This window comes from Eschscholzia californica, unplaced genomic scaffold (genome assembly GCF_041429995.1).
Source record: "Eschscholzia californica isolate CP2 unplaced genomic scaffold, dmEscCali1.0.p SCAF_3, whole genome shotgun sequence".
Taxonomy (NCBI): domain Eukaryota; kingdom Viridiplantae; phylum Streptophyta; class Magnoliopsida; order Ranunculales; family Papaveraceae; genus Eschscholzia; species Eschscholzia californica.
In genome coordinates, this window is record NW_028238420.1 from 61,947,909 (window position 1) to 61,967,216 (window position 19,308).

The 19,308-nt window shown below is 35.4% G+C and overlaps 2 protein-coding genes across 3 annotated transcripts; both read left to right on the forward strand.

Annotated features, from left to right (window-relative positions):
- The first annotated feature begins 4,841 nt into the window (after nucleotides 1–4,841).
- On the forward strand, nucleotides 4,842–7,474 carry LOC147552926 (GDSL esterase/lipase 7-like). Its single transcript, XM_086668834.1, has 5 exons — nucleotides 4,842–5,201; nucleotides 5,292–5,422; nucleotides 5,537–5,785; nucleotides 6,532–6,790; nucleotides 6,882–7,474. Exons 1-5 carry the CDS (start codon nucleotides 4,931–4,933, stop codon nucleotides 7,094–7,096), a joined length of 1,125 nt encoding a protein of 374 aa, XP_086524960.1. The 5' UTR covers nucleotides 4,842–4,930; the 3' UTR covers nucleotides 7,097–7,474.
- A 9,528-nt stretch (nucleotides 7,475–17,002) lies between these two features.
- On the forward strand, nucleotides 17,003–19,094 carry LOC147552927 (GDSL esterase/lipase 7-like). Of its 2 annotated transcripts, XM_086664775.1 has the most exons (6): nucleotides 17,003–17,348; nucleotides 17,438–17,590; nucleotides 17,680–17,810; nucleotides 17,923–18,171; nucleotides 18,405–18,663; nucleotides 18,774–19,094. In XM_086664775.1, exons 1-6 carry the CDS (start codon nucleotides 17,066–17,068, stop codon nucleotides 18,986–18,988), a joined length of 1,290 nt encoding a protein of 429 aa, XP_086520901.1. In that variant the 5' UTR covers nucleotides 17,003–17,065; the 3' UTR covers nucleotides 18,989–19,094. The 2 variants fall into 2 exon arrangements, with proteins under 2 accessions (XP_086520901.1, XP_086520902.1); XM_086664776.1 differs by lacking the exon at nucleotides 17,438–17,590 and having other exon boundaries at nucleotides 17,056–17,348.
- The last annotated feature ends 214 nt before the right edge of the window (nucleotides 19,095–19,308 follow it).

The window sequence follows — 19,308 nt, forward strand, 5'->3', positions numbered from 1 at the left end:
TAAGCTTAATTGAATTGCTACCTCTAGCCTAGTTGTATACTTGTATTGATGTACATTCTGACTCCACGATGTGTTTGCTAAAAACGTTTCTTTCACAGGCCAATACTTCTCGGTGATTTCTTGCTATACACTTTGTTGCTCCCTAATTTGTCGAGAAAGTGCCATCAAAGTTGATTTTTGTTACATTAATTCACTTTTGGTGGTTTCCATAATTCTGAGGTGCGGGTTGGTTCTCTAGGATTTATTGAGCAAAAAAGAATTTGTTTAAAAATTTACAAAACTATTGAGAACAACCTAAAATTTATTTAGAAACTTTTAAATATATTTTTCATGTTGATTTCCAGGGTATAGTTGTACTTTAAAGAAATGTTGTTTTTTTTTCAAATATTTATTCTAAATTGAATCTGATTTTCTGTTGTCCTCAAATTTTGGATTCTGAAGTTATTCTCACCTTTCAACAATTTGTTTTAGTTGAATGGATTACCAAAGTGAATAAGTAAAAGTCCCATTAACAAGTGTAATTGTCTCTCTCATTTGATTAGTCTGTTTTCAAATTTTTTGTGTTGACATTGAAATCATAAATAATTTTCAAAGGATGTGGAGTTTTTTTTGTTGAAATAAAAGATGCGGAGTTCCATTTTGGTATCCTATTAAATGGAAAGGAATGAAAGAGTAGCCATTTCACATCATTTTGGCTGTCTCTACAAAGTTGGGACATGTTATTTTCTTAATTCATAACATCTTATAGTTTAAGAGTGACAACAACCTAGAGCTATTCATGGAGGATATATCTGTTCGGTCTGAAAGAGATGTCTTTTCAAAAGAGTGTCCTTCGATCAAGGTGATAATGCGCTCAATTTGTCAGTTAGGATAACGATTTTGTGTTGACATTGAAATCATAAATAATTTTCAAAGGATGTGGAGTTTTTTTTTTGTTGAAATAAAAGATGCGGAGTTCCATTTTGGTATCCTATTAAATGGAAAGGAATGAAAGAGTAGCCATTTCACATCATTTTGGCTGTCTCTACAAAGTTGGGACATGTTATTTTCTTAATTCATAACATCTTATAGTTTAAGAGTGACAACAACCTAGAGCTATTCATGGAGGATATATCTGTTCGGTCTGAAAGAGATGTCTTTTCAAAAGAGTGTCCTTCGATCAAGGTGATAATGCGCTCAATTTGTCAGTTAGGATAACGATGACTTTATCCGGAAGATCATCTAGTCCGGTCGAATTAGGGATTGTAATGCTTAGCTAGAAGCCGCTTACGATCGTCGGGTTACTTCGGTGATTTGCAACTAACATAGACCGGATCCTACAACGGGTACACCAAAGAGTGGTGGCTTGATCGGAGAGAGTTGACTAGTGGGAGTTTGCCTATAGATGGATATAATCCAGTTTGATAGGTGCAAAAAGATAGAAAGAACCAGACTCAAAAGGAAAGTCTGGGATGACTAAAAAGGAAGTTATGGGCCGAACAGATCAAGCCCATTAATGGTTTGATCTGGCCGACCACATAAAGGGGATGTTCTGGCCATGGAAAACCCATCAATGGGCTAAGGTGTCCGACCACACTATTAGGGAAAATCTTAACGGGGATCCCTTCCCTTTTGAGATTCCCAGTCAGAAAGGGTTTCTGACAAATTTTATGTTTCTAAGGCTCTTATTGAAACCTAATAGGAATGAGATTCCTATTGGGACTTCTCTATATAAGGGCATTAGAGAACATAAAATGTGTGGATTTTTCTCAAGAGAAAACTGCCTCTTTCTTCTCTTAGACAGCTAAGTGGAGAGAGAGGGTTTTATAGAAAAAGTTCCCAATCTATCTATCTAGTCAAAAGAATGGTTCTTCTTCTCAACCTTCAATTAAGTCCTAGCTTACATTAAAAAGGGAGATCAAGTCACTTATTCGGATGTCTCAAGTGGAGGAGTGAGAATTGGAGCTCTCATCTTCGAGATAAAGGCATTGAAATCTAGTTCGTGGGAAAGCGAATAAGGTATTCTACTTTCAGTTTCTAGTTCATTGTTAGTTCTTGCATGCGATCCTGGTAGCTAGTGTTAAACATATGATGTTTGAGATTCCGCTTACAACACTAGTTAGATGGTTAAGTCAGTCTTAGAGACATACAAATCCCTACAATTCAACCTCCCCAAAAAATGGTCACACTTTCGACTATAGTGGTAGACAATACCCAGTGGATACTTTGTCTAAGTTGAATTCGGCAATTATCGTGTTTATCACATTTTTGATGTATCAATGTCATTACTATAACTATCGTAGGTCGTAATCAATTTTATAACAATAAGAAATTAAATAAAGAACAATGATTGAAATTTTACTATCCAAATTTAAATACCAGAAACAACGGTTAGGGAAGAGACAGGGTCATTTAACATCTCTTACTCCTACGTATTAATGTAATTTCCTTGGAAGTTTAAAATATTACTCCATAAAACTTTTACTAAATCAAAATTATTTAAACAAAATAAGAAAATCCATAAAAGATCATTTGAGAACAAAAGGTGATTTTGTAATCAGTATTAATAGGAGATTTTCTTCCAATTATTTACAATTTAAAAAGCTTCCACAAAAAATACTCCAGTCCATAGATGTCATTCTCAAAATTTTGTTGATCTATTATTTATCAAACATTTTCTTATTTTTACCTTTTTTTTGTTGAAGGGAATACATTAACATAAAAGAGTCTTTTACAGTAAACTAAGAGGAAAAACATAAATACAGTAAGTAACGTAATACATCAAAATATCAGAACTGAAGAGGTGCGTTGTATAACTTCTGTTTGTAGAGCAGTCTTCATTTTGTAGCTTGCAAGGCTGACAGCTCTTCTTGAGTAGGATACCATATTTAATCTTGAGAGTCCGTCTGGTAGCTATAAAGATGAAGCTCGTATCTAACTTCTTGTAACACTTAAGATGGATTAAACATACACCCAAAATTTCCGGAAGAAACGAGGGTGTCTGCAAGATGGAATAATAGGATGATTCCGGGATATCCCGCCAGTATTCTCCATATACAGAGACCATATCCGATCGAATTCTACAATGTAGAAACAGTTCAGACACCTGGTAAATGGGATCGCCGTCATAGCCCGAGTATGAAAACCCTGCTAATCCGACAAAAGGTCGCAATAAAATTGCGTAAAGAGGTGGAAGTGAACATGTTACAGAACTTCGAATCAGAGTTAAATCTATAATATCACCATAGACACATGAACTCAACAAAAATTGAGCTGAAAGATAAGTAACATAACCTGCGCGACTAAGATGGAGATAAAAATACAAGGAAGAGTGCAGACCGGGATCGAAAGAACAGTTTAGATATATGCTTATTATTACTGGTCCGATTGAAAGGCGTAGGTGGCTAGCAAATGAACGATACATGTACCTAAACTGATATCGGTTAAAGATTGGTGAAACTAGCAAGGATGGTCGATCAAATTGATCGTAAGTAGTTCGACCGAAAGTAGAACACATGACTATTTGATTAAGCATATATCTGATAGACAGCTGAAGTGGATTGGCATGTGTCGAAAGAATTAGGCGAGTAAAGAGATTAAGCCTAGGTTTGTTTAATAATGATGAGAGTGAAGTATAATATGACGTCAACTTCAACATATTGATTATAGGTGAAAGCGGGAATACTCTAAGATGGGTATACTTTAAGATGGGAATAGATAGCTAACGATTAATAACATGCAAGATGATATTAAGTGAAAATATCTAAAGGAAAATTAGTACCAAGATTAGGGTTAATATAAACGTCCCTCCTATCTTCGATCTAGTACTTGTTATGATCGAGAGTCAAAGCAAAGTGGTATACTTCCCTGGGTTGATTGCGCTAAATACCTTCGCCTATCCCGAGATCCCTGTCTTTTGCTTGTTGTCCGATTTTTTAGATAGTTAATGTACTAGAGAGAGAGATTTGATAGTGTTTACTTTTGAATGAAAAACTCCAGTTTTTGAGCGTTTGAGATTAGCTGATCATTAAATTTCCTGGGTTGATCTTTATGTGTAGTGGTTGGCGGTTTAGATCTGGAATTGCATGTGAAAATGGATGGTGGGATGGTTGTGGATTTGCAGGGAAGAGTGGTGGTTTAGGTTTTTGGTTTTGGGGGAAAAAGGAGGGGGAGAGTCTCTCTCTCCTAAAAAACACCCCAGCACCACCTAAGGATAAGTTGATAAGTGTTTCTTATTTTTACCTCGCCCTTCAATATTAGTTACACGTTTAAAATCAATTTTTCATAATGCTTCATACAATGGCTACAGGCTTACACGGCTACACCTAGTATTATGCAATAGAAAGTGTTAATTCAAACGTAAAACCTGTGGAGTTAATTTGTGTTAGGAATAAGAGGCGGAGCTGCTAACTAGTATTATGTAAATTAGAAATTTGTAGATAGGTCAAACTGTCTGTAGCTGCACAATCTTATTGATATTTAGAAATTACTTTGTAAGATAAAATTAGCAGTGGTGGATCAATTACTCCATTACCCTATCTTTGTATCACATGATAGGGGACAATTGATAGTTTGATATATTGTGTCTGATTAGTGTGAAAAGAGTTGTAAGTCCAAGAGGAAAAGAAGAACCAAACAGTGCCCTCATGTTGTTGGTTTGTGAAAAATAAATAAATACAAAAGCAACTAGTGGGACTTGAACTTATGCCAAATTGCCAATGAGGTGAATGGTTGACCATTTTACCAATTAACGCATGCGTTCCATGAGATGGTTACTGTTATTCTTTAAGTTGGTTGGGGTCCCGCCTACTAATAGTTCCGCCACTACTTATCTTTCGTGCGCATATTCTTTCATAGTTGAAGCTTGTAGTATCTTAGGAACTCAATTTTTCTATAAATTCACCTTAGATCAATTGTTAGTTCACATAATTTACAAGTATCCGGTTGGATTATGAACTCCATGTCTTCCCCATTCATATCTCTTTTCTCCTTCTGCATTCTTTTCCTCCATTATGAATATCTCTTCTTCGCATCGGCTGCCGTCCCGTATCAAGCTGCACCAGCATTATACGTGTTTGGTGACTCTCTGGTCGACAGTGGCAACAACAATTTTCTACAGACAGAAGCCAAAGCAAATTATACGCCATATGGGGTAGATTTTTTTCCTACCGGAACCGCCAGTGGAAGATTCACCAATGGCTACACCGTCGTAGATTTCATTGGTATGTATAATATAATCTTGAGTTCTTGACTTCAATTGGTGAAGGTAGAAGAAAGGTGTTAATACTTTGTTTGGGTTCTTTTGTTTACAGCTAAATGGCTCGGACTACCATATGCACCAGCATATTTGAGGCTATCGAATGAAGACAAGGGCAGAATAACAACAGGAGTGAATTATGCATCAGGAGCAGGCGGCATTCTTTCTGAAACAGGATCTGCATTAGTAAGAAACTACGTACCAATCAACTAAACATATAAACTATATATACATGGGATCTCGTAGTTTGTTTGTTTCTTTTCTTTTTGTTTGATTGATAACACGAAGTTGTTTGTACAGGGAGAGGTATTAAGCATGGAAGAACAGATAAACTACTTCAACAAAACAGTGAAAGAGGATTTACCAAGATTGTTCAAGAACTCAGACGAGCTTTCCGGTTACTTGGCTAAATCCATTTTTGTGATTTCGATCAGTAGCAATGACTATATAAACAACTATCTTCAACCTGCATATTACAACAGTAGCAAAACAAGCACTCCTCAGCAATTTGGTGATCTTTTATTACTTACTCTAAAACAACATTTGACGGTACGTGTTAAGTTTGTCGTCATCCAACTCAAAATCAATTGACCTATACATTATATTCTTGGTTGCTAGTTACCCCTTTTCCCAGGTGGGACTATACTGAGAGTATGTAATATCTATAACTGCGAAGAGGTGTTAACTTCTTGACTGAACACCGAGAGAGAGAGAGAGAGAGAGAGAGAGAGAGAGAGAGAGAGAGAGAGAGAGAGAGAGAGAGAGAGAGAGAGAGAGAGAGAGAGAGAGAGAGAGAGAGAGAGAGAGAGAGAGAGAGAGAGAGAGAGAGAGAGAGAGAGAGAGAGAGAGAGAGAGAGAGAGAGAGAGAGAGAGAGAGAGAGAGAGAGAGAGAGAGAGAGAGAGAGAGAGAGAGAGAGAGAGAGAGAGAGAGAGAGAGAGAGAGAGAGAGAGAGAGAGAGAGAGAGAGAGAGAGAGAGAGAGAGAGAGAGGAGAGAGAGAGAGAGAGAGAGAGGAGAGAGAGAGAGAGAGAGAGAGAGAGAGAGAGAGAGAGAGAGAGAGAGAGAGAGAGAGAGAGAGAGAGAGAGAGAGAGAGAGAGAGAGAGAGAGAGAGACTAATGGAGAGAGAGGCACGAGTAGAAGCGAGAGATAGTTTAATTTCTCTTGATATTTCATGTAAAAGTGAGTACATGTATTTATAAGTAATACATAAAATCAAACGTATAGTTATCAGAGATAAATGCACATTTCTTTTCCTTGATCTTAATTTGTTTCGTAATTGTTTTTATTGTTTGCAGAATTTGTATAACTTAGGTGCGAGAAAATTTGTAGTGTTCAATATCGGCCCACTCGGGTGTTTGCCTGCTGTAGTTAACAGTGTGATTCCAAAAGTAAACACTACATGTGTAGAAGATGTCAATGCTTTGGTTAGCATTTACAATATGGGATTTCCCAGTATGATACAAGAGCTTAGCTCCAACTTACAAGGCTCAACCTTTGTGCGGGGAGAAATCTACAATGATAGCTATAACGAGAACCAAAACCCTCCTAAATATGGTAAATATACCGACTAGTAAACGCTAGTTCAAGATTTTTTCTTACTTTTCCCATAATACTAATGTACTTACGAATTTTTCTCTCAATATAGGATATATTGGAGGAAATACACCATGCTGTCCCGTTGGAGGCAATGGAACGACGCAATGCCTTCCAAACCAAGCACCATGCATCGACAGAAATGACCGTCTTTATTACGATGCATTTCATCCAATGCAACGGGTAAACTATGAAGTAGCAAATGGATGTTTCATAAGCTCTTCGCCTTGTGTTCCTATTAATATCCAACAACTAGCACAGAAGTAGCAATAGCAATATATTGCAATCTTCCTAAATAAGTACAATTCAAATCTTATTTGAGTGCACCAACTTATCAATAATAACCAATGGAATAATTCTACTATTCATATTATGAATATTTGATTTATGGTGGATGACCACCCCACTTTGTAACTCCCACTACCATAAGTTCTCCACCGTTGTTTGTATTCAACACGTTATCAGCACGAATTGCTCTATAATCGAACGGAAGAAGAAGTTATCCACCTCCTTTATTCAAATATAAAAAATTAAACGATTGGTAAGTTTGTTCAATTGTAATTGGTAAGTTACAAGGTATTTGGATTTTTCTTTATTGTTATTCGAACTTTCTTACTATTCTTATTTATCTCTAACCATTGATTTTATGTTTGTTGAGATACAATAAACTATATCAAAAATATATGAGAATTACATAGATGATAATGTCTAAAGGGTTAATATTGCAAACTCATATGTATGTAAATCCAATTCATTATATGGTAAGGTCAAGGTAAATTATTCCTCCAAAGTAAATTAATATTATTCTCATAACTCATTTTTAGTTTTATATGCAAGTGTATATTTAATAAATGTTAAGAATGATGGATTATCTCATATTTAACCACCAGATTTTGGTGACAATCAAATTGAAACATCTATATGTATATGAGATTATCAAACCTGAAGTTTGGTATATATATTTCTTCAAATCTAGAAAATTCAAAAAAAATTACCAGAGTAAATAACTCTAAGGATGAAAAGGTATATCCCCTATGAGTTGGTTAATTATCACCAAAAAGAGAAAAATAAATTTATCTATGCATTCCTGAAGAATGACAAAGATTGATAATTTCAGTATCGAAATTATTTTCCATCGATTGTTAAGAGATTACAATTGAAGTTGTTGTAAGGAAAACATGAACTAGGTTCATATTTCTAAATGGAGTTGCAAAATTTGAAATATCACTTTACTATATCAAGATATAGTCTGATCAAATTTGAAAGAGTTCTTCATCGTGTAAGGCGACCAATTTTTGTGAAAAAACGGAAAAAAATATCACAATCTTGGTTGCACTTATATTGCAAAATTTTCTCATCACATATTAAGCGAAAACCCGGAATATCTATTCAAGTGATGGTGATATTTGTTTTTCGCCTCTTTGGACGGTGATGATTCCACTTGCAAATTACACTTGAAGTTGTAACCCAAAAAGAAAGTGATGAATTTTAATAGAAAAAAAATCACATGAAGATGATATATCTCACATGTAATCAATCACACCTGAAGTTGTGATATTAGAACAAATTGCTCGCACCTGAAGTTGTGATTAGATAACAATTTTAGTTCTACAGATCATAGGATATGAAAATAGAAATCAAAATTTGTCTGATAAAATTGATTATTCTTTCGTCTTTGTGACATCTTCGAAGTATGTGCTCACAATGAAGGATATATGTCCTTATAGTTTGAAGGTATATCCTTCTGAAGGAATGTTCTTCGACCAAGATGGCAATGCGTATGATTTGGCTCATAGGATATTGATGACTTTATTGGAAGATCAATCAATCCGGTTCAATTAGGAGTCGAATGCTTAGCTAGAAGCCGCTTACGATTGTCGGATCACTTCGGTCATCCGCGGCTAACATAGACCGGATCCTACGACGGATTACACATAAGAATTGATAACTTGAACAGTGAGAATAGACTGATGGGAATTTGTAAATAGATGGATATGATCCAGTCTAAAAGATAGAAAGAATCGGGCTCGAAAGAGAAGTCCGAAAAGGTAAAAACGCACTTTTAAGGGGCAACCAGGGATTCCCTTAAGGGGAGATCCCTGACCAGCCTAATTAAAGGGGTAGGCCGGACAGAGCAAGCCCATTAATGGCTGCTCTGGCCGACCATACCATAGGGAAACCCTAATTAGGGTTTTCTCATACTAAAGATTCCCGGTTAGTTTAAACACTAACATGTGCTTATCTTTTCTGAAGGGACTTTTAGGATTCCTTGTTTGAGTAGGACTCTACTAAGATAATGCCTATATAAAGCCCCATTATGAGTTCAGAAAAGGTGTGGAATTTTCTCAGAAGAAAATCATCTCTCTCACACATCTTAGAGAGAAGAAGATTTTAGAGAAAAAGTTCCAATTCTTTCTATCAAGTCTAGAAGAAGCAGTTCTTCATTTCAACCTTCAAGAAGGTCCTAGCTGACTTAGAGAAAAAGTTCTAATTCTTTATATAATGTAATATGTTTGGGTTGAATCGATGCACGAACTTGAAATTTATGTTACTATCAATCAGTATGAGTTGTTTCGTTTTATTTGTGTGGTTTGCTCGATATGTCTCTTTTGTTTTGGTTTTCTGAATTATAAACAGGTACATCAGTAAAAGCTGCAATATTTTGCAGCTGGATTCCACAGCTTTTGAATTTTTTTTTCAAAACAGACATTTATAACGGCCTTTCTCATCAAAGCCGTTACAAAAAAACACATTTCTAACGGCTACTTTCAAATGGAGCTGTTACAAGGGGAAGCATGTATAACGGTTTTAGTCAAAACAGCCGTTACAAATGAGTCTTCTCATTTGGCGCCATCAGATTCCCGCCACTTTTGTGAGCTCTTTTATAACGGCTGAAACACAACAAGCCGTTATAAAAAAAGTTATTGTAACGGCCTTTAGCCGTTGCAACTGTATTTGCAACGGGACTTTTTATAACGGCTTTTTTTTATATGACGGCTTTGGCCGTTATAATTGGGACGTGTTTTTGTAGTGTTTAAATTAACCAAATAATGAATTGCAGTAATACTCTCTCTGTACAAATTTCGAGATGGTGGTTTCTAAGTTCTTCATACCATGGATCTCGGCAATTAACGCTCTGACTTTTCGAGGGAGTGGTGCAAGTGTGTCGAACATGCTGGTAACACCGTTTTTACATCACCTTCAATTTCACATCATGTTAATCTTAATTGAATTGCTAGCTCTAGCCCGAGATGTATTGATCTACATTCTGAGTCCATGGATGTGTCAACTGAAAATGTTTTTGCTTCACATGCCAATACTTTTCCTCGGTGATTTCTTACTATACATGTTGTTGCTCTCTGATTTGCCAAGAAGGCGGCATCAACATTGATTTTTATTACATTCAGTTTTAGTGGTTTCCATGATTTTGAGATGCTGGTTGGGTCTCTGGGATTTATTGAGCAAAAACGAATTTGCTTAAAAATTTGCAAAATTGTCAAGAGCAAATTAAGAATTGTTCAGAAATTTTCAAAAATATTTTTCATATTGATTTCAGGAGTAAAGTTGTACTTTTACGAATTGGATTCGTTTTCCGATATTATTCCAAATGGGAAGGCGAAGGAGTAACAATTTCACATCATTTTGGCTGCCTCTTCAAAGTTGGGACTGTTAGAATAATACATATAATAGTTAGGGGTTGTTTAGTAATTTGCCCTTTAAGGGCCTTTTAGTCTTTTATCATTAGTATATGTATCTTAAGTTGTAAACCTAATTCAATGAATGAGATTCATAGCCTCCACAATGTTTCTCCTCTTCCTTCTTCTCTATGATTATTGTTATTGATTTTAACAGAGACATGTTATTTTCCTACATTCATAACATCTTTTAGTTTAAGAGTCGCAGTAACTAAGAACTATTCAACCTCCCTTGAAAAGGGTTCCACTCTCGGCTCTAGTCTAGTGGTACCAATTGGTACTTAGATTATCAAAGTTGAACTTTTTATCTATATAACGTTAAAGACTAGTATCGTTACACGTTTCTCGACTAATCGCTCAAATTTTACTATCCAATTTTGAATAAGAAAGAACGGTTATTGAAGAGACAGGGTCATTTAGGCTTTAGCATCTCCTACTTCTACATGTTTATTGTAATTTCTTTAGAAGTTTAAAAATATTAAATATTATAAAATTTCGACTAAATCAAAATTATTTAAACAAAATAAGAAATCCATAAAAGATAATTTGAGAATAAATGGTGATTTTCCTAATCAGTTTTAATAGGAGATTCTCTTCCCATTCAAATACAATTTCAAAGACTTCCAAGAAAAAAAGGTACTCCACTAAACTTCCATAGGTTTCATTGTCAAAATTTTGTTGATCTATCATTAAATCAAACATACTCTTTTAAACCATAATGAAAAAAGTCTAAAGCCCGACACATATGAAACTATGAAAGAGGGTTAAAGTCGGACATATGTAATTTAAGCAACGTATAAAGTAAGTAATATAATAAATTTGTCAGACCCTTATGTTGTTGGTTAGTAAAAAAAAAGATAAAATAAATACAAAAGCAACTAGTGGGACTTGAACCTATGCAGATGAGGTGAATGGTTGACCATCTTAAGGACGCATGCATTTGATGAGATGGTTACTTTAGTCGGTTGGGGTCCGCCTAGTAATAGCTCGTCGCTCAATTTGTGTATAAATTCACCTAGATCAACTGTTAGTTCACGCAATAATACAATATACAAGTGATGGCTTGGATTATGAATTCCATCTCATCCCCATTCATGTCTCTTCTCTCTTTCTGCATTCTTTGCCTCCAGTATGAACATCTCTTCTTCGCATCGGCTGCCGCCCCATATCAAGCTGCACCAGCATCATACGTGTTTGGTGACTCTCTCTCGTCGACAGTGGCGACAACAATTTTCTACAGACAGAAGCCAAAGCAAATTATCCGCCATATGGGGTAGATTTTTCCCCGGCGGAACCGCCAGTGGAAGATTCACCAATGGCTACACCATCGTAGATTTCATTGGTATATATAATATAAGCTTGACTTCAATTCGTAAAGATATGTTGAAGAAAGAAGGTGTTAATACTTTGTTTGGGTTCTTTTGTTTGCAACTAAATGGCTAGGAATACCATATGTACCAGCATATTTGAGTTTATCGAATGAAGACAAGGGCAGAACCTTCTTTAGTAGGCCACCAACAATAACATCAGCCTAGTATTTAGGCCTTCTAAGTTAGTGCCAAGATAAGAAGGGAAGAAGTAAGTCGCCTGCAGTCTTTTGTGAGGAACATACTTATAGTTTTGCTATCTTTTTGTTGGAAAGTTGGTTACATTTAGAAAGTTGATCATTTTGTGAAGAGCATCAGGTTTTATCAAGACTTGTTAAATAACGTGATCATTTTGTGAAGAACAGTAGGTTTGAAAAGTTGATAACTTTTGAAAGTTGTGTTAGGTAGGTCCATCTAAAAGGTACTATGTTAAGGCTTGTTAGGTTTGTATAACATGCACCTTTGGAAATATAAAAGTTGGTTATGTTTTGAATGTCTAGTTTTTTTGTTGTTGAAACATTTTGAATGTTAGTTGCTACAAATATCTACTCTTTAACTTCTAACTTTATTGAATATTGACTTGCTACATACTTCAAAGTTTCACATTGTTAAACTTGTTACACAACTCTTCAAGAGTAGTGGTGATCACAATTTGAGTTTGGGAATGGTTACTTTACTTCTCGCGTATTTTCTTATTCATTGGACAATCTTTCTTCCAGTGATTTGGATCTCCACAACCATAGCAATCCAATACTCGATGTTGTTTCACACGTTGAGTTTGATATTCAAGCATGACTTCATCTAGCCACTGAAAACATTCACATTTGAGGTATTGGCATTTCAAATATTTTCTGTCGGGGTTTCTTGAAGTATTTGCCACCATCACTTTTCGAATGCCATCATAATTTCTCTTCGTACATGCCGAGTAAAGAAAGGGGCAATTTAAAGCTACACGAGTCTTCATCTCACAAACTTGACACAAGACTTCTTGTAAACGAACATAACTTATAACTTTTGAGATAACACCCCACTGTAAATATATTAATTAGAGAAGGACAGGGACGGAACTAAAAGTAGTAGTCAAGGGGGGCCGAACCAAAAGCTTTATAAAAATTGAAAAATCTAAGACTACCAGTGCTTGAACCTAGGTATCCCACGTCCACAACTCCCACCTCTACCATCTCACCCACACTACATATGTGTTATGACTATGACTTGAACTTTATTTATGTGATAAACCAAAGAGCAATCAGCATTTATAAATCAAGTTACAACAAGTCAAGGGGGGCCATGGTCCCCTTTGGCCTGCATGTAGATCCGTCCCTGGAGAAGGACCCCTAACTGAAAATAGAAGAGAACAAAGTGTACCCAGTTGATGAACTAGACTTAGCTCCTCCTCCCATCGTTTTGGCAAAAATGCACTCACTTCCTTGGTTCAACCATCACAAAACCTTAGCATCACTTGGTTGAATCTCTTGCTTTTTATGGAGCTTTAGGGTTCCAACCGTTGGTGCTTCGAGGGTTTTTTTGGGGATGAAATTTCAACAGCTATTTTGAATGGTCATTTCACAACCGCTGATCACGAGAGAGAGTGTTCACCGTTAGCTAAGATGGGGGAGGGGGTATTATTGTCATGAATCACGCATGTGTTTCACACGCCAACCATTTAATGAGAAAATGACGGAAAAATGCCAATTAAAGGTTAAGACATGAACACTTTTGATTTTGGGGGTGAAGTCCTAATATCACTAAATAAATGTGGGTCCATGTCAAATTAACCATTTTTATTTTCTTCTTAAATACTAGTATAATATTTTGTCCATAGAACACAAAAAGTCTTCTTAAAATTTTATTTATTGGAACATGATACGTCAATAATATAGGAACGCCCTGAACTTTCATTCTAAAATAATACTTTGTACATAAAAATGAAAGCCTACTTAAATTTTTATTTTCTTTATCGTTTTGTATTTAAATAAGTTTGAGATAAAGAGAGAGACAAAGAGAAGAGAAGAGAAAGAGTGAGTGTGTGAAAGAGAATGGTGGTGTTTGGTGAAGCTAAAGAGAAAGTGAAGAAGAAAAATAAACAATTAACATTTAAAGTTTAGCTCTTAAAATAATATAATGTTCGTTGTAATCTCAATCATTAGTTTGGACGGATTAGATTTAAAATAATATAACTTTTATTCTAACAAAAGTTCCGAATTTTCAAAGTTTTAATAAAATAGTTTTTGAACTTAATGATCAACGACTTTAATGTTTCTGACCATTACAAGTTTCAAGACTTTCAAGTTTCTGAACCTTTAAAGTTTTGAACAGTTATGTGCCAGAACACTTAAAAGTTCTGATATCTTTGAAAGTCCGGAACAAAAAAGATCTAGTGAAAAAGTCTTAGCGAAAAACAGGCCCTTAGAGCTATTCAACCTCCCTAAAAAAGCGTTATACTTTCGGCTCTACTGGTGGACAATACCCAGTGGACACTTGTTTAAGTTGAATTTACTAATTTATGAATAAATTTATCTCCAAAAGTTCCTGGCCCAGATCTTTGATTAAAAGTTCATAATTTTTCATAAAAATGAATAACATGTTCTTTTCTTAAAATAAGATCTGAACCAATAACACAAATCTTTAAAGTTTTTAAATAAAAGTCTAAACCAATAACACGGAACTTCGAAGCTCTTAAAGAAAAATCGAAACCAATAACATTAAACTTCAAAGGTCTTATGAACTTTGAAGATTTGATAAAAGTTCTGAAAAAATAACCCCCACTAAAAGATCATTTGAGAACAAATTAAAAGTGATTTTGTAATTAGTATTAATAGGAGATTCTCTTCACATTCTTTTATAATTTCAAAAACTTCCACAAAAAATACTCCACTAAACGTTCATAGTTTTCTTTCTCAAAATTTTGTTGATCTATCATTAATCAAACATTTTCTTTTACCTCGCCCTTCAATATTAGTTACATGTTTAAAATCAATTTTTGATAATGCCTCATACAATGGCGGCTACACGCCTATACATAGTATTATGCAAAAGAAAGTGTTATTTTAAATGTAAAAACTGTGGTGTTAATTTGTTTTAAGAATAAGAGGCGGAACTTGAAATTGGTGCAGGCCCAGACTAAATAATTAAAGTCGATAAAAAGCTATTTTTATGTTAAGAGCGCACGATAAAGGTCTTCAATCCTCATGTACTATCATGTTTAACTCATTTTATATAAATTCATCGGCTAACTAGTATTATGTGAATTAGAAATTTGTAGATAGGTCAAACTGTGTGTAATTGCAGAATCCTGTTTATATTTAGAAATTACTTTGTTAGATAAAATTAGCAGTGGTGGATCAATTACTCCATTACCCTATCTTTGATGGGACAACTGATAGTTTGATATATTGTGCACAAGAGAAAAAAATATATATATAGTTTGAAGGACTGTGATTCTTGTTCAACAAAAAAAAGGACTGTGATTCTCTTTTGGAAACAGAACCAAACAGGCCCGTATGTTGTTGGCTAGTAAAAAGGGAAATAAAATAGGGTCAAGTCCATTTTGGCCCCCTAAAGATGAACATCTCATCAAAATGGTCCCCCAAAGATGACCAGCTTTCAATTTAGCCCTCTTTTTCATTTTTCCGTCATCTTGACTTGTCTTTTTCTACCAAAATCGCCACTAAACCATATATTGTCAGCCGATATTTTTTCTTATCCCATTAATGCTAATTATTACTTTTTCTCCCTTCACTTGCAACCACTCTCCATTAGAACACCAAAACTTCGTCGAAACTCTAAACCACTATTTAAATCAAAAACCTCCATTAAACCGATATTACAGAATTCTTATAATCAATCCTAATCATGTTTGATTTAGTGGAGAGAAGTGAAAGAATCCATTATCGAAAAATATGAAAGAAAATAACGATGATATCAGTATGGAGTGTAGAGAGATAAAAGGAAGAGAGAGGGAGATAGAAAGATAATTTCATAACATAACTTCTATTCATAATCATGTAATTTTCACTGATTTCTTCAATTAATCTAACATGAAAGCTCAAAAACTATTTAACTTCAAGCTAATTGAATACAAAAAACCAATAAAACTTCTAAAGAACAACAAAATCATGACTAACAGTCCAACCAATCCAAAAACAACATCATAACTAAGAGGGCATTCTTTAACTCTCCGATGAGCAAGAGCAGAAGCTCGATAAGAAGGTTTAACTGCGAAATTTGTTGTTTTTTCTCGACCTTGTTCTTCACTATTTCCAATCTTCTCGGTAGAATTCTCTTCATTACTCAACGGATTGTGATTTAATTTCTCATCGGAGTTTGTATAGTTAGTAGAACTAATAGATGATGAATCCTCTTTGCTCTCGTCAGTCGTTTAATATCTTCGTCGTAGTTTAGAGTTTTGGCGTTTTGTCTTCTTCCAAGAGAGAGAAGATTGTTCAGAACTAACATATTCTAAAAGGAGCTTCATTAGATGATCAAAATTTTCAGTAGAAATTGAGCCCGTCAATAAAACTAGAGAGAAACAGTAGAAATTGAGACCTCTTGGTCTTTGAAGCATCATTTGGCGGAATCAACCACCAAGAACTTATTAGAAGCCAAAGCCTATTTGTTACCCTAATCATTGTTAGTAGGTTTATTATAAAATTTTTATAATATTGGTTTAATTGAGGTTGGGTTTAATGGAGGTTTTGGAGTTTTAATTTAAAGTTGTTGTATGTGAAGAGAAAGAAAGTAACTATTAGCCTTGGGATTACAAAAAGTCGGCTGACAAGATATGGTTTAGGGGCAATTTAGGTTGAAAAAGACAGCTCAGTAACTTCTAACAGAATAGATGATGGAAAAATGAAAAAGTGGGCCAAATTTGAAGCTGGTCATCTTTAGGGGGTCATTTTGATGATTTGGTCATCTGTATAGGGTCCAAATACAAAAGCAACTAGTGGGACTTGAACTTATGCCAATGAGGTGAATGGTTGACCATCTTACCCAAGCAGGCGTTCCATGAGACGGTTACTGTAGTTTATTTGTTAGTTGGTTGGGGTCCAGCCTACTGTTTTTCTTTTGGGCGCATACTATTTCATGGTCGAGGCTTGTACTAGTATTTTAGGAACTCAATTTTTCTATAAATTCACCATAGATCAATTGTTAGTTCACACAATTTACAAATAATGGCTTGGATTATGAATTCCATCTCTTCCCCATTCATATCTCTTCTCTCCTTCTGCATTCTTTCCCTCCATTATGAATATCTCTTCTTCGCATCGGCTGCCGTCCCATATCAAGCTGCACCAGCATTATACGTGTTTGGTGACTCTCTCGTCGACAGTGGCAACAACAATTTTCTACAGACATCAGCCAAAGCAAATTATACGCCATATGGGGTAGATTTTTTCCCTAGCGGAACCGCCAGTGGAAGATTTACCAATGTCTACACCATCGTAGATTTCATTGGTATATATAATATAAGCTCGACTTCAATTCGTAAAGATATATAGAAGAAAGAAGGTGTAAATACTTTGTTTGGGTTCTTTTGTTTGCAGCTAAATGGCTCGGCCTACCATATGCACCAGCATATTTGAGTCTACTGAATGAAGACAAGGGCAGAATAACTACGCCATATGGGGTAGATATTTTCCCTAGCGGAACCGCCAGTGGAAGATTCACCAATGGCTACACCATCGTAGATTTCATTGGTATATATGTATAATCTAATCTTGACTTCAATCGGTAAAGGTAGAAGAAAGAAGGTGTAAATACTTTGTTTGGGTTCTTTTGTTTGCAGCTAAATGGCTCGGACTACCATATGCACCAGCATATTTGAGTCTATCGAATGAAGACAAGGGCAGAATAACAACAGGAGTGAATTATGCATCAGGAGCAGGCGGCATTCTTTCTGAAACAGGATCTGCATTAGTAAGAAACTACGTACCAATCAACTAAACATATAAACTATATACATGGGCTCTCGTAGTTTGTTTGTTTCTTTTCTTTTTGTTTGATTGATAACACGAAGTTGTGTGTACAGGGAGAGGTATTAAGCATGGGAGAACAGACAAACTACTTCAACAAAACAGTGAAAGAGGATTTACCAAGATTGTTCAAGAACTCAGACGAGCTTTCCGCTTACTTGGCTAAATCCATTTTTGTGATTTCGATCGGTAGCAATGACTATATAAACAACTATCTTCAACCTGCATATTACAACAGTAGCAAAACAAGCACTCCTCAGCAGTTTGGTGATCTTTTATTACTTACTCTAAGACAACATTTGACGGTACGTGTTATAAGTAATACATTAAATCAACGTAGTTATCAGAGATACAGTATCTGTAACAATATTTATCTAACTAGATCGATATTGGGCGAGCATGTGGGCAACGAAGATGGATCCGTTGGTCCGTGGATCCGGGTGGATCCTAATAATAACGGGGGTATATAAACATTGATAAATGCACATTTCTTTTCCTTGATCTTAATTCGTTTCCTGATTGTTTTTATTGTTTGCAGAATTTGTTTAACTTAGGTGCGAGAAAATTTGTAGTGTTCAATATCGGCCCACTCGGGTGTTTGCCTGCTGTAGTTAACAGTGTGATTCCAAAAGTAAACACTACATGTGTAGAAGACGTCAACGCTTTGGTTAGCATTTACAATATGGGATTTCCCAGTATGATACAAGAGCTCAGCTCCAACTTACAAGGCTCAACCTTTGTGCGGGGAGAAATCTACAATGATAGCTATAACAAGAACCAAAACCCTCCTAAATATGGTAAATATACCGTTTCTCATCACCTTACTTGACAAGTAAATGCTAGTTCAAGATATCTTCTTAATTTTCCCATAATACTAATGTACTTACGAATTTTTCTCTCAATATAGGATATATTGGAGGAAATACACCATGCTGTCCCGTTGGAGGGAATGGAACGACGCAGTGCATTCCAAACCAAGCACCATGCATCGACAGAAATGACCGTCTTTATTACGATGCATTTCATCCAATGCAGCGGGTAAACTATGAAGTAGCAAATGGATGTTTCATAAGCTCCTCACCTTGTGTTCCTTTTAATATCCAACAACTAGCACAGCAATAGCAATAGCAATATATTGCAATCTTACTAAATAAGTACAATTCAAATCTTATTTGGGTGTACCAACTTTTCAATATTAATCAATGGAATGATTCTACTATTCATAGCATATTTGATCCTAACTTTATAAAAGCTATTGATATTCAGACTAAAGGACATGATTCAACGTATCGACAACTAGTTGTAACCCAAGCGCACGTACATCCGGTAGAAATTGTATGAATTTCATTTCGAATATCAAAACTATTCCTGGAGTAAATTTATGTTTACGAAAATGTTGTTCCTCTAGTCTACCGGTGAAACAACGTATTGGTAAATATATT

Bases quoted from the DNA above. Each gene is read 5' to 3' on its own strand.
- LOC147552926 (XM_086668834.1), top strand. From the start codon at position 4,931: ATGAACTCCATGTCTTCCCCATTCATATCTCTTTTCTCCTTCTGCATT. The intron at 5,202-5,291 runs GTATGTATAATA...TTTTGTTTACAG, and splicing joins CACCGTCGTAGATTTCATTG to CTAAATGGCTCGGACTACCA. The intron at 6,791-6,881 runs GTAAATATACCG...CTCTCAATATAG, and splicing joins CCAAAACCCTCCTAAATATG to GATATATTGGAGGAAATACA.
- LOC147552927 (XM_086664775.1), top strand. From the start codon at position 17,066: ATGGCTTGGATTATGAATTCCATCTCTTCCCCATTCATATCTCTTCTC. The intron at 17,349-17,437 runs GTATATATAATA...TTTTGTTTGCAG, and splicing joins CACCATCGTAGATTTCATTG to CTAAATGGCTCGGCCTACCA. The intron at 18,664-18,773 runs GTAAATATACCG...CTCTCAATATAG, and splicing joins CCAAAACCCTCCTAAATATG to GATATATTGGAGGAAATACA.